Here is a 13281-nt window from a genome sequence, read left to right on the forward strand (position 1 = left end):
TGTAGTACTGACACCTGTATTAATATACAGACAAGAGGCTGAGAGAGAGAGAGATCATGTTGACTGATGTAGTACTGACACCTGTATTAATATACAGACAAGAGGCTGAGAGAGGGAGATCATGTTGACTGATGTACTACTGACACCTGTATTAATATACAGACAAGAGGCTGAGAGAGAGATCATGTTGACTGATGTAGTACTGACACCTGTATTAATATACAGACAAGAGGCTGAGAGAGAGAGAGAGATCATGTTGACTGATGTAGTACTGACACCTGTATTAATATACAGACAAGAGGCTGAGAGAGAGAGAGATCATGTTGACTGATGTAGTACTGACACCTGTATTAATATACAGACAAGAGGCTGAGAGAGAGAGAGATCATGTTGACTGATGTAGTACTGACACCTGTATTAATATACAGACAAGAGGCTGAGAGAGAGAGATCATGTTGACTGATGTAGTACTGACACCTGTATTAATATACAGACAAGAGGCTGAGAGAGAGAGAGATCATGTTGACTGATGTAGTACTGACACCTGTATTAATATACCGACAAGAGGCTGAGAGAGAGAGAGAGAGAGATCATGTTGACTGATGTAGTACTGACACCTGTATTAATATACAGACAAGAGGCTGAGAGAGAGAGAGATCATGTTGACTGATGTAGTACTGACACCTGTATTAATATACAGACAAGAGGCTGAGAGAGGGAGATCATGTTGACTGATGTAGTACTGACACCTGTATTAATATACAGACAAGAGGCTGAGAGAGAGAGAGAGATCATGTTGACTGATGTAGTACTGACACCTGTATTAATATACAGACAAGAGGCTGAGAGAGAGAGAGAGAGATCATGTTGACTGTGATGGTATTAAGGAGTATTATTGTGTGTGTGTGGTGTGTGTGTGTGTGTGTGTGTGTGTGTGTGTGTGTGTGTGTGTGTTGTAGGTATAAATGGTAAGCTGTATGGAAACCTTCATGGTCTGACCATGTCTAATGGCCAGACAGTGGACTGGTATCTACTGGGGATGGGCAACGAGGTCGACATTCACACCGTCCACTTCCACGCTGAGACCTTCACTTATAAAGTAAGACAAACCTCCTTCTCTTCTTCTTCTCCTTTTCTTCTTCTCCTTCTCTTCTTCTCCTTCTCTTCTTCTTCCTCCTCTTTTCTCCTTCTTCATCTTCTGCTCCTTCTCTTCCTCTTCTTCCTCTTCTTCTTCTTCTTCCTCTTCCCCTTCTTCTCCTCGTTCGTCATCTTCTTCTCCTTTTCTTCTTCTTCCTCTTCTGCTCCTTCTCTTCCTCTTCCTCATCTTCCTCATCTTCTTCCTCTCCCTCTTCTTCTTCCTCTTCCTCTTCCTGTTCCTCTTCCTTTTCCTCATCTTCCTCATCTTCCTCATCTTCTTCCTCTCCCTCTTCTTCTTCCTCTTCCTGTTCCTCTTCCTCTTCTTCTTCCTCTCCCTCTTATTCTTCCTCTTCCTTTTCCTCATCTTCTTCCTTTTCCTCATCTTCTTCCTTTTCCTCATCTTCTTCCTCGTCCTCTTCTTCTTCCTCTTCCTCTTCTTCTTCCTCTTCCTCTCCTCGTTCGGCGTCTTATTATTATTCATCATGATCACTGGAGTCAGTTTTCCAGTACATTGTCTTAATTCTGTTCCCTCCTCACTTTTATAGAGAAACCGAAAGGCAATATTTCAACCAAATGGCTGGTGATAAATAGATATGATATGTATATATACTGTACACTGAACAAAAATATAAACACAAACATGCAACAATTTCAAAGATTTTCATTAGGCCCTAATCTGTATTCCCGGTCACATGACCTGGTATACAGATATGAATCCTTGAGTTAATCAGGCTGTTGTGTGTGGCCTGTGGAAGGTTGTCCCACTCCTCTTCAATCGCTGTCCGATGCTGCTGGTTATTTGTGGGAACTGCAACACTCTGTTGCTCACGTCGATCCAGAGCATTCCAAATATGCTCAATGGGTGACATGTCTGGTGAGCAATGTTCCCTCTAAGCTCCCCCAGGAGCCACACAGAAGAAGCCCACATAGAGAAGAACGAGATTGACCTTCACTCAACTTTCTAGAGCTTTCTAGAGTGACCTACCGGTCAACGATCTCCAAGGCAACCCTAGTCTCCAAACATTTCTGTAAAAACACAACTATAAAGCCTTGTGTTCCTATTTATTTTTATTTGTCTCGGGTTGTAGGTGGTAGGTTGTTGGTGGTAGGTTGTAGGTGGCCGGTTGTTGGTGGTAGGTGGTAGGTTGTTGGTGGTAGGTTGTAGGTGGTAGGTTGTTGGTGGTAGGTTGTTGGTGGTAGGTTGTTGGTGGTAGGTTGTTGGTGGTAGGTGGTAGGTTGTAGGTTGTTGGTGGTAGGTTGTTGGTGGTAGGTTGTTGGTGGTAGGTTGTTGGTGGTAGGTTGTTGGTGCATCAGATTCAACGGCTCTGAGCGCCGGGTAGTAGGCCAACTGTTCCCATTTTCTCACACCCTGACCATAGAGAGCTATGGTGTAATAGGTCAGAGTGTGACTAGGGGGGTTTCTAGGTATTATATTTCTATGTTGGTGTGTGTATATGGTTCCCAATTGGAGGCAGCTGAATATCGTTGCCTCTAATCGGGGATCATATTTAGTTTGGCCTTTTTCCCACCTGGGATGTGGGATATTGTTTCTTTGGACACTGTGTTACTTCACATCCTTGTTGTTTTGATGAGTTTCACTAATTAAAAATTCAATTCAATGAAAAATGTGGAACTCTATTCACACGGTGTTTATTATTGATATAATTATTGATTTATATTATTTGGCGATCGGGACACATTTTGAACCTTTTCATGTGTCTGAAGGTACAAACTCTGCCCAAATCAACTATAGGCCTCCGCTGGCCAATCGGATGGCTCAGATGACCGCGTCTGTAGTCATAACAGAAAGCTACAGCAAAGTTGAAACTGTGAGATTTCAAAACATTTAAAACCACGACTAGAGACGGTCAACGAATACAGTGAAGAGATGCTGTTTTTATGAGTTAGTTTAAGTTCTTACTCACCACTGTCAACACCTTTTATAAGGACTTCCTATTTCCACTCAGCGCTACAACAAGTACTGCAAATATTTCACATTCTCTGTTCATAGGAGTAACAACATGAATTTGTGCACGAGGCCAGAAATAATGCAGTGCGGCTGGTGTTTCACCATCAGCTGGAAGACACTGTCCCTTTTTGGTCAGTGGAGGAAAGGGAGAGTGGAGGGATGTTGAGAGACTGATCTTAGTCTGCTGCTCTCCCTCCGCAGAGACTGACCTTCAGATGCAGGCAGTAAAATAAAAATAAACAACTATTTAAATGTCATTCAGCTGTGCCTCATAAGTAATACAACAACAGATCTATTACCGGTGTGATCATGTAGTCTACCTCAAATGTTGAAATATATACTGAACAAAAATATAAACGCAACATACAACAATTCCAAAGATTTTACTGAGTTAAAGTACATATGAGGAAATCAGTCAATTCAAATAAATAAATTAGCCTCTAATCTATGGATACCACATGACTGGGCAGTGGCACAGTCATGGGTGGGGCTGGGAGGGCATAGACCCACCCACTGGGGAGACAGGCCCCAGTCCCCAGCACAAAGTGCACCTGTGTAATGATCATGTTGTTTAGTCAGCTTCTTGTTATGCCACACTTGGCAGGTGGATGGATTATCTTGGCAAAGGAGAAATGCTCACTAACAGGGATGTAAACACATTTGTGCACAACAGTTGAACGAAATCAGCTGTTTGTGCGTATAGAACATTTCTGGGATCTTTTATTTCAGCTCATGAAACATGGGACCAACACTTTACATGTTGCATTTATATTTTTGTGTACAGTACCTGTCAAAAGTTTGGACACTCATTTAGGGGGTTTTCTTTATTTTTACTATTTTCTACAGTGTAGAATAATAGTGAAGACATCAACACTATGAAATAACACATATGGAATCAGGTAGTAACCAAAAAAGTGTTAAACAAACAATCAAATCAAATATATTTTAGATTCTTCAAAGTAGCCACCCTTTTGCCTTGAAGACAGCTTTGCACATTCTTGGCAAATATACCATGCCGTTATAGAGAAATAATGCACACTCTAGAATGCCCTTCAAGCCAATCAGAAAGGAGTATTCAACAATGGCATGGTATAAATATATATGATAATAGAGTAAATGTATGTATGATCCTCAGACTGACAATGTGGATGTGTTTGAAGTCCTCCCCTCGCTCTCCCCTGGTGTGTGTGTGTGTGTGTGTGTGTGTGTGTGTGTGTGTGTGTGTGTGTGTGTGTGTGTGTGTGTGTGTGTGTGTGTGTGTGTGTGTGTGTGTGTGTGTGTGTGTGTGTGTGTGTGTGTGTGTGTGTGTGTCAGACAGACAGTGTGCACCGCGCGGATGTGTTTGACCTGTTCCCGGGGACGTTTCAGACGGTCGAGATGACTGCAGGGAACCCTGGGACATGGCTGTTGCACTGCCACGTCGCCGACCACATCCACGCTGGAATGGAGACTACTTTCACCATCACGGGTAACCATGGAGACCACCTTCAGCATCACAGGACCCATACCTAGACCTAACCTCTTGAAACCAAGACCGTGTGTGTGTCGGTGTCGGTGAGAGAGAGAGAGACAGAGTGACAGACAGAAAGTGACAGACAGAAAGTGACAGACAGAGAATGACAGACAGAGTGACAGAGAGTGACAGACAGAGAATGACAGACAGAGAATGACAGACAGAGAGTGACAGACAGAGAGTGACAGACAGAGAATGACAGACAGAGTGACAGACAGAGAATGACAGACAGAGAATGACAGACAGAGAGTGACAGACAGAGAGTGACAGACAGAGAGTGACAGACAGAGTGACAGACTGTTATGATGTCAACATTGTCTAACATCAAGTCTCTTGTTTATCTTTTATTCCAGAGAAAGCATCACATGGTGAGTAGGCATGAATAAACATGAACCAGATGAATAAACATGAACCAGATGAATAAACATAACCGGATGAATAAACATGAACCAGATGAATAAACATGAACCAGATTAGAATGACCAGGCATGAATAAACATGAACCAGATGAATAAACATGAACCAGATTAGAATGACTAGGCATGAATAAACAGAACCAGATGAATAAACATAACCAGATTAGAATGACTAGGCATGAATAAACATGAACCAGATGACTAGGCATGAATAAACATAACCAGATTAGAATGACTAGGCATGAATAAACATGAACCAGATGACTAGGCATGAATAAACATAACCAGATTAGAATGACCAGGCATGAATAAACATAACCAGATTAGAATGACTAGGCATGAATAAACTTGAACCAGATGAATAAGCATAACCAGATTAGAATGACTAGGCATGAATAAACATGAACCAGATGAATAAACATAACCAGATTAGAATGACTAGGCATGAATAAACAGAACCAGATGAATAAACATAACCAGATTAGAATGACTAGGCATGAATAAACATGAACCAGATTAGAATGACTAGGCATGAATAAACATGAACCAGATTAGAATGACTAGACATTAATAAACATGAACCAGATTAGAATGACTAGCCATGAATAAACATGAACCACATTAGAATGACTACACACGAATAAACATGAACCAGATGAATAAACATTAACCACATTAGAATGACTAGGCATGAATAAACATGAACGACATTAGAATGACTACACACGAATAAACATGAACCACATGAATAAACATGAACCACATTAGAATGACTACACACAAATAAACGTGAATCACATTAGAATGACTAGACATTAATAAACATGAACCATATGAATAAGCATGAACCACATTAGAATGACTACACACGATTAAACATTTTTATTTATTTTTTATTTCACCTTTATTTAACCAGGTAGGCAAGTTGAGAACAAGTTCTCATTTACAATTGCGACCTGGCCAAGATAAAGCAAAGCAGTTCGACAGATACAACGACACAGAGTTACACGTGGAGTAAAACAAACATACAGTCAATAATACAGTAGAAACAAGTCTATATACAATGTGAGCAAATGAGGTGAGAAGGGAGGTAAAGGCAAAAAAGGCCATGGTGGCAAAGTAAATACAATATAGCAAGTAAAACACTGGAATGGTAGTTTTGCAATGGAAGAATGTGCAAAGTAGAAATAAAAATAATGGGGTGCAAAGGAGCAAAATAAATAAATAAATTAAATACAGTTGGGAAAGAGGTAGTTATTTGGGCTAAATTATAGGTGGGCTATGTACAGGTGCAGTAATCTGTGAGCTGCTCTGACAGTTGGTGCTTAAAGCTAGTGAGGGAGATAAGTGTTTCCAGTTTCAGAGATTTTTGTAGTTCGTTCCAGTCATTGGCAGCAGAGAACTGGAAGGAGAGGCGGCCAAAGAAAAAATTGGTTTTGGGGGTGACTAGAGAGATATACCTGCTGGAGCATGTGCTACAGGTGGGAGATGCTATGGTGACCAGCGAGCTGAGATAAGGGGGGACTTTACCTAGCAGGGTCTTGTAGATGACATGGAGCCAGTGGGTTTGGCGACGAGTATGAAGCGAGGGCCAGCCAACGAGAGCGTACAGGTCGCAATGGTGGGTAGTATATGGGGCTTTGGTGACAAAACGGTTTGCACTGTGATAGACTGCATCCAATTTGTTGAGTAGGGTATTGGAGGCTATTTTGTAAATGACATCGCCAAAGTCGAGGATTGGTAGGATGGTCAGTTTTACAAGGGTATGTTTGGCAGCATGAGTGAAGGATGCTTTGTTGCGAAATAGGAAGCCAATTCTAGATTTAACTTTGGATTGGAGATGTTTGATATGGGTCTGGAAGGAGAGTTTACAGTCTAACCAGACACCTAAGTATTTGTAGTTGTCCACGTATTCTAAGTCAGAGCCGTCCAGAGTAGTGATGTTGGACAGGCGGGTAGGTGCAGGTAGCGATCGGTTGAAGAGCATGCATTTAGTTTTACTTGTATTTAAGAGCAATTGGAGGCCACGGAAGGAGAGTTGTATGGCATTGAAGCTTGCCTGGAGGGTTGTTAACACAGTGTCCAAAGAAGGGCCAGAAGTATACAGAATGGTGTCGTCTGCATAGAGGTGGATCAGAGACTCACCAGCAGCAAGAGCGACCTCATTGATGTATACAGAGAAGAGAGTCGGTCCAAGAATTGAACCCTGTGGCACCCCCATAGAGACTGCCAGAGGTCTGGACAGCAGACCCTCTGATTTGACACACTGAACTCTATCAGAGAAGTAGTTGGTGAACCAGGCGAGGCAATCATTTGAGAAACCAAGGCTGTCGAGTCTGCCGATGAGGATGTGGTGATTGACAGAGTCGAAAGCCTTGGCCAGATCAATGAATACGGCTGCACAGTAATGTTTCTTATCGATGGCGGTTAAGATATCGTTTAGGACCTTGAGCGTGGCTAAGGTGCACCCATGACCAGCTCTGAAACCAGATTGCATAGCAGAGAAGGTGAGATTTGAAATGGTCGGTAATCTGTTTGTTGACTTGGCTTTCGAAGACCTTAGAAAGGCATGGTAGGATAGATATAGGTCTGTAGCAGTTTGGGTCAAGAGTGTCCCCCCTTTGAAGAGGGGGATGACCGCAGCTGCTTTCCAATCTTTGGGAATCTCAGACGACACGAAAGAGAGGTTGAACAGGCTAGTAATAGGGGTGGCAACAATTTCGGCAGATAATTTGAGAAAGAAAGGGTCCAGATTGTCTAGCCCGGCAGATTTGTAGGGGTCCAGATTTTGCAGCTCTTTCAGAACATCAGCTGAACGGATTTGGGAGAAGGAGAAATGGGGAAGGCTTGGGCGAGTTGCTGTTGGGGGTGCAGTGCTGTTGACCGGGGGAGGAGTAGCCAGGTGGAAAGCATGGCCAGCCGTAGAAAAATGCTAATTGAAATTCTCAATTATGGTGGATTTATCAGTGGTGACAGTGTTTCCTATCTTCAGTGCAGTGGGCAGCTGGGAGGAGGTGTTCTTATTCTCCATGGACTTTACAGTGTCCCAGAACTTTTTTGAGTTAGTGTTGCAGGAAGCAAATTTCTGCTTGAAAAAGCTAGCCTTGGCTTTTCTAACTGCCTGTGTATAATGGTTCCTAGCTTCCCTGAACAGCTGCCTATCACGGGGGCTGTTCGATGCTAATGCAGAACGCCATAGGATGTTTTTGTGTTGGTTAAGGGAGGTCAGGTCTGGGGAGAACCAAGGGCTATATCTGTTCCTGGTTCTAAATTTCTTGAATGGGGCATGTTTATTTAAGATGGTTAGGAAGGCAGTTAAAAAAAATATCCAGGCATCCTCTACTGACGGGATGAGATCAATATCCTTCCAGGATACCTGGATAACATGAACCACATGAATAAACATTAACCAGATTAGAATGACTAGACATTAATAAACATTAACCAGATTAGAATGACTAGACATTAATAAACATTAACCACATTAGAATGACTACACACAAATAAACGTGAATCACATCAGATGACTAGACATTAATAAACATGAACCACATGAATAAACATGGCCCAGATTAGAATGGCTAGACATGAATAAACATGAACCAGATTAGAATGGCTAGACATGAATAAACATGAACCATATTAGAATGGCTAGACATGAATAAACATGAACCAGATTAGAATGACTAGACATGAATAAACATGAACCAGATAGGAATGACTAGACATGAACCACATTAAAATGGTTTCTCCCCCTCTCCTATAGCACCTGGTATTGGAGGTTCCATCTCCACTCTGCTACTGCCACTATTACTGACCGTTCTCCACTAGACTACTCCGTGTGTGTGTGTGTGTGTGTGTGTGTGTGTGTGTGTGTGTGTGTGTGTGTGTGTGTGTGTGTGTGTGTGTGTGTGTGTGCATAATGCATTATCAGTCAATGTAATCAGCTATCAAACCAATCAGTCCTACAATAGATAAAATGATGATGAATGACAGATCCATATTACACAGCTTTACCATCCAGTCATCCCATGTGACAGCTTTATCATAGAATTAGGAAGTAGAATCCTAGAATGGACATGAACCTTCTTATGATGGCATAAAAGGTCAGCCATGTTGGTCAGGGAGTTGATCAACCGTGGTTTGCCAGTGCTGTTATAATTTGTAAAGCAATGAATTTGAAGAATTTGCATTGTATACAGTGCATTCGGAAAGTATTCAGAACCCTTGACTTTTTCCACCAAAACATTTTTACGTTACAGACTTGTTCTTAAGTTTAAATGTTTTTTCCCCTCATCAATCTACACACAATGCCTCATAATGACAAAGCAAAATCTAATCTAAATGTTTGCAAATGTATATAAAAAAATACATACATTTCACATTTATAAAATTTACAAAAGTATTCAGACCCTTTACTCAGTACTTTGTTGAAGCACAATTGGCAGCGATTACAGCCTTAAGTCTTCTTGGGAATGACTCTACAAGCTTGGAACACCTGTATTTGGGGAGTTTCTCCCATTCTTCTCTGCAGATCCTCTCAAGCTCTGTCAGGTTGGATGGGGAGCGTCGCTGCACAGCTATTCTCAGATGTTCGATCGGGTTCAAGTCTGGGCTACTCAAGGACATTCAGAGACTTGTCCCGAGCCACTCCCTCTTCTTGGCTGTGTGCTTAGGGTCGTTGTCCTGTTGGAAGGTGAACCTTCGCCCCAGTCTGAAGTCCTGAGCGCTCTGGAGCAGGTTTTCATCAAGGATCTCTCTGTACTTTTCTTTGTTAATCATTCCCTCGATCCTGTCTAGTCTCCCAGTCCCTGTTGCTGAAAAACATCCCCTCAGCATGATCCTGCCTCCATCATGCTTCACCGTAGGGATGGTGCCAGGTTTCCTCCAGACATGACGCTTGCTATTCAGGCCAAAGAGTTCAATCTTGGTTGCATCAGACCAGAGAATCTTGTTTCTTTAGTCCTTCAACTGCCTTTTGGCAAACTCCAACTCTGTCTGGCCACTCTATCATAAAGGCCTGATTGGTGGAGTGCTGCAGAGATGGTTGTCCTTCTGGCCACTCTATCATAAAGGCCTGATTGGTGGAGTGCTGCAGAGATGGTTGTCCTTCTGGAAGGTTCTGCCATCGCCACAGAGGAAGTCTGGAGCTCTGTCAGAGTGACCATCAGGATGGACCTGAGCTCAATGTCGAGTCTCATAGCAAAGGGGCTGAATACTAATGTAAATAAGGTATTTTATGTTTTTATTTTTAATATATTTGCAAATTGCACTGCATTTGTTAGCTCACTAGCTAACCATTTGTACAGGAATGATTCCATTAACTGTATGTGTTAGCTCGCTATCTAACCAGTTGTACAGGAATGATTCCATTAACTGCATGTGTTAGCGCGCTAGCTAGCCAGTTGTACAGGAATGATTCCATTAACTGTATGTGTTAGCGCGCTAGCTAGCCAGTTGTACAGGAATGATTCCATTAACTGTATGTGTTAGCGCGCTAGCTAGCCAGTTGTACAGGAATGATTCCATTAACTGTATGTGTTAGCGCGCTAGCTAGCCAGTTGTACAGTAATTACTCCATTAACGTTTCTAGGTAACTGCCAATACTCACGCCAACATTCCATTCAATCTACTCAGTCAATCCACAGCCAGACACTGGCTGAAATCAGTTGTTGATAGGAGTTAGACAAGTATTGTATCATATACCACTTACAGATTTTAAAAAACAACAACAATTAAGACATTTATGTTCTCTTTACATATATTTTAGAGGCTATTTATACAGAGAATTGGTATAAAAACCTGTAAACTGTTTTAGGTTGACAATAATTCTATTACACAATTTCTGATATATCACATGCCTTACTTTTATGTTCCTGCATAATTAAAATCAAGATTATGCCTCTACTGCCATTACATTACAATTAGAAGTACTTTGGATTTCACCCTGACCAACATGGCTGCCATCTTCACCGCATTCTGGAACTTTGAGGGCTTTATGACATAGCCCCTCTGGTAATTGAATAGAATCTCTGTGGTTTTATTCCCCAAGTCATTCTAACAGTTCAATAGTCTGCTTCAGAACCTGTCTACTGTATACTGTCCAAACTTGAATATATACTGCTGCTCTGTTTGATTGGTTACACTCGTTGTCCTTTGCAACAAAGAGGAAATAGAATGTAAAAATGACTACGGTACCAAATATATTTTGTTTAAATCTGTGTACAATAAAAACTGCTTTGATAACGTACAATAATGTTTCAATGTTGAGTTTGTATTAAAAGTGTGTTGTTTATAAAAGGGGTGTTAAACACCTGACTGTGATAACCCCCAAGACTACAGGTAGTAACCATGGTAACCCTAACCCCAAGACTATAGGTGGTAACCACGGTAACCATGGTAACCATAACCTGCTAGACTACAGGTCGTAACCATAATAATAACCCTAACCCCAAGGCTATAGGTGGTAACCATGGTAACCATAACCTGCTAGACTACAGGTCGTAACCATAATAATAACCCTAACCCCAAGGCTATAGGTGGTAACCATGGTAACCCTAACCCAAGGCTATAGGTGGTAACCATGGTAACCATAACCTGCTAGACTACAGGTCGTAACCATAATAATAACCCTAACCGGTAGTAACGCTAACCCGTTGTTGCCTCTTGACTTTTCCACTTCACAATAACAGCACTTACAGTTGACCGGGGGGCAGCTCTAGCAGGGCAGAAATTTGACGAACTGACTTGTTGGAAAGGTGGCATCCTATGACGGTGCCACTCTGAAAGTCACTGAGCTCTTCAGTGAGGCCCATTCTACTGCCAATGTTTGTCTATGGAGATTGCATCGCTGTTAACCTGGGTTTTTTTAGACAGCCTTTTTAGGCCCTAACACATGTTTATTATGATAAACTTCGATTCCCGCTGTGAATTCTTTTAAAGTTAGCTACAAATCAAGATATTTCATTCATCGTTATTCATTCTGACTACTACATTTGTCGTCACGCATGGCCACGTGCTGACACAGACCAATCACAGGTCAGGCTACGAGGAGGAGGCTCCAGTTGACTCTCAGTCAGGATGAAAACGACTACATCGACCATGATCCTTTGCTAGTTACGGCCACTTTCACCATGATCCTTAGCGATTTTGTTGTTGCCGTTCAGCCCCAACAAAGATTATGGATATACTGACAAGATACCTGTCTCTCCGTCCTAACAATGGAACTCGTTGTCCACAAAGAGGCGTGGCGATCTGTCTAGCACCCGCCTATCCTTTCTTTGGATTGGTGGATACATCTCATTATTGTAATCTTTTTTTATTTTTATATTCGATGAGTGTTGGCGATGTCAACCGTCTGTATTCAATGGAGAGAGATGCTATGCTATCCTTAAACCATGAATATGCACAGCCATCTCGAGACAACTCCGAGTTGAGTCATGATAATACCCATAAAACCTAGAGGTCAAACAGGGAAATGGTTCCAATCGTTTTCCCACCATTCATTTTTCCCATGGGGGATTTTTAGAAACAAATGAGGGCTGCGTTTCTCGTAGATTTACCCTGACGTGGCGTTTTGATAACCATGAAAATCTCTCTCGGACAAGGTCACTTTCATCAATATATTTGCCTGTATTTACTTGCCAAAAATGAAATGCTAATTAGCTGCTAACGTGGCTATCATACAGAACTACAAATACCATGGTGCTCAGGATGAGCCTGTCAAATCGAGGCAAAGGTAAGAATCTCTGGATTAGCTATTTAATCTAAATTCCTTAAATGTACAATTTGTGAACCGTAGGGCAGTGTACACAATACACAATACCTGTTAGCAAAGGAGTCAGCTGAAGATGACGTGCAGGAGCATGCTGGGATTTGTAGTCTTGCATGACATCTACTTTGACGCTAATTAGCATTTTAGAATCTGAAAGTAAATAGAGCCGAATGTATTGATAAAAGTCCCCTTGTCCGAGAGAGATTTACATGGATATCAAAACGTCATGCCAGGGTAAAGACTACACAAAACACAGCCCTTATTTGAAGTGTTTCTAGAATTCGCTATGGGAAAAATGAATGGTGGAAAAACAATCGGAACCAATTACCTGTTTGACCCCTAGGTTTTATGGGTATTATGACATGTCCATTGTGGGGCTCTTATGTCTATGGTTGAAATAGAGTTGAGGTATTCAAACCTATGGCTGCTCCAGGGCCGTTAAACATTTGTATGTGTGTACGTGTCTGTCACC

General features: G+C 41.8%; 1 protein-coding gene across 1 annotated transcript in view; it reads left to right on the plus strand.

Moving 5' to 3' along the window:
* The window catches only part of LOC109885602 (hephaestin-like protein 1), a 64096-nt gene extending 54768 nt beyond the window's left edge, over nucleotides 1-9328 (plus strand). Inside the window, exons 15-18 of the mRNA XM_031809106.1 lie at nucleotides 960-1099; nucleotides 4421-4574; nucleotides 4973-4987; nucleotides 8802-9328. Coding sequence (XP_031664966.1) covers nucleotides 960-1099; nucleotides 4421-4574; nucleotides 4973-4987; nucleotides 8802-8866 — 374 coding nt within the window. The 3' untranslated portion in view covers nucleotides 8867-9328. The remainder of the gene's footprint in view (nucleotides 1-959; nucleotides 1100-4420; nucleotides 4575-4972; nucleotides 4988-8801) is intronic.
* Nucleotides 9329-13281: the final 3953 nt, after the last annotated feature.

This window comes from Oncorhynchus kisutch, linkage group LG29, assembly GCF_002021735.2.
Source record: "Oncorhynchus kisutch isolate 150728-3 linkage group LG29, Okis_V2, whole genome shotgun sequence".
NCBI classification, from domain to species: Eukaryota; Metazoa; Chordata; class Actinopteri; order Salmoniformes; family Salmonidae; genus Oncorhynchus; species Oncorhynchus kisutch.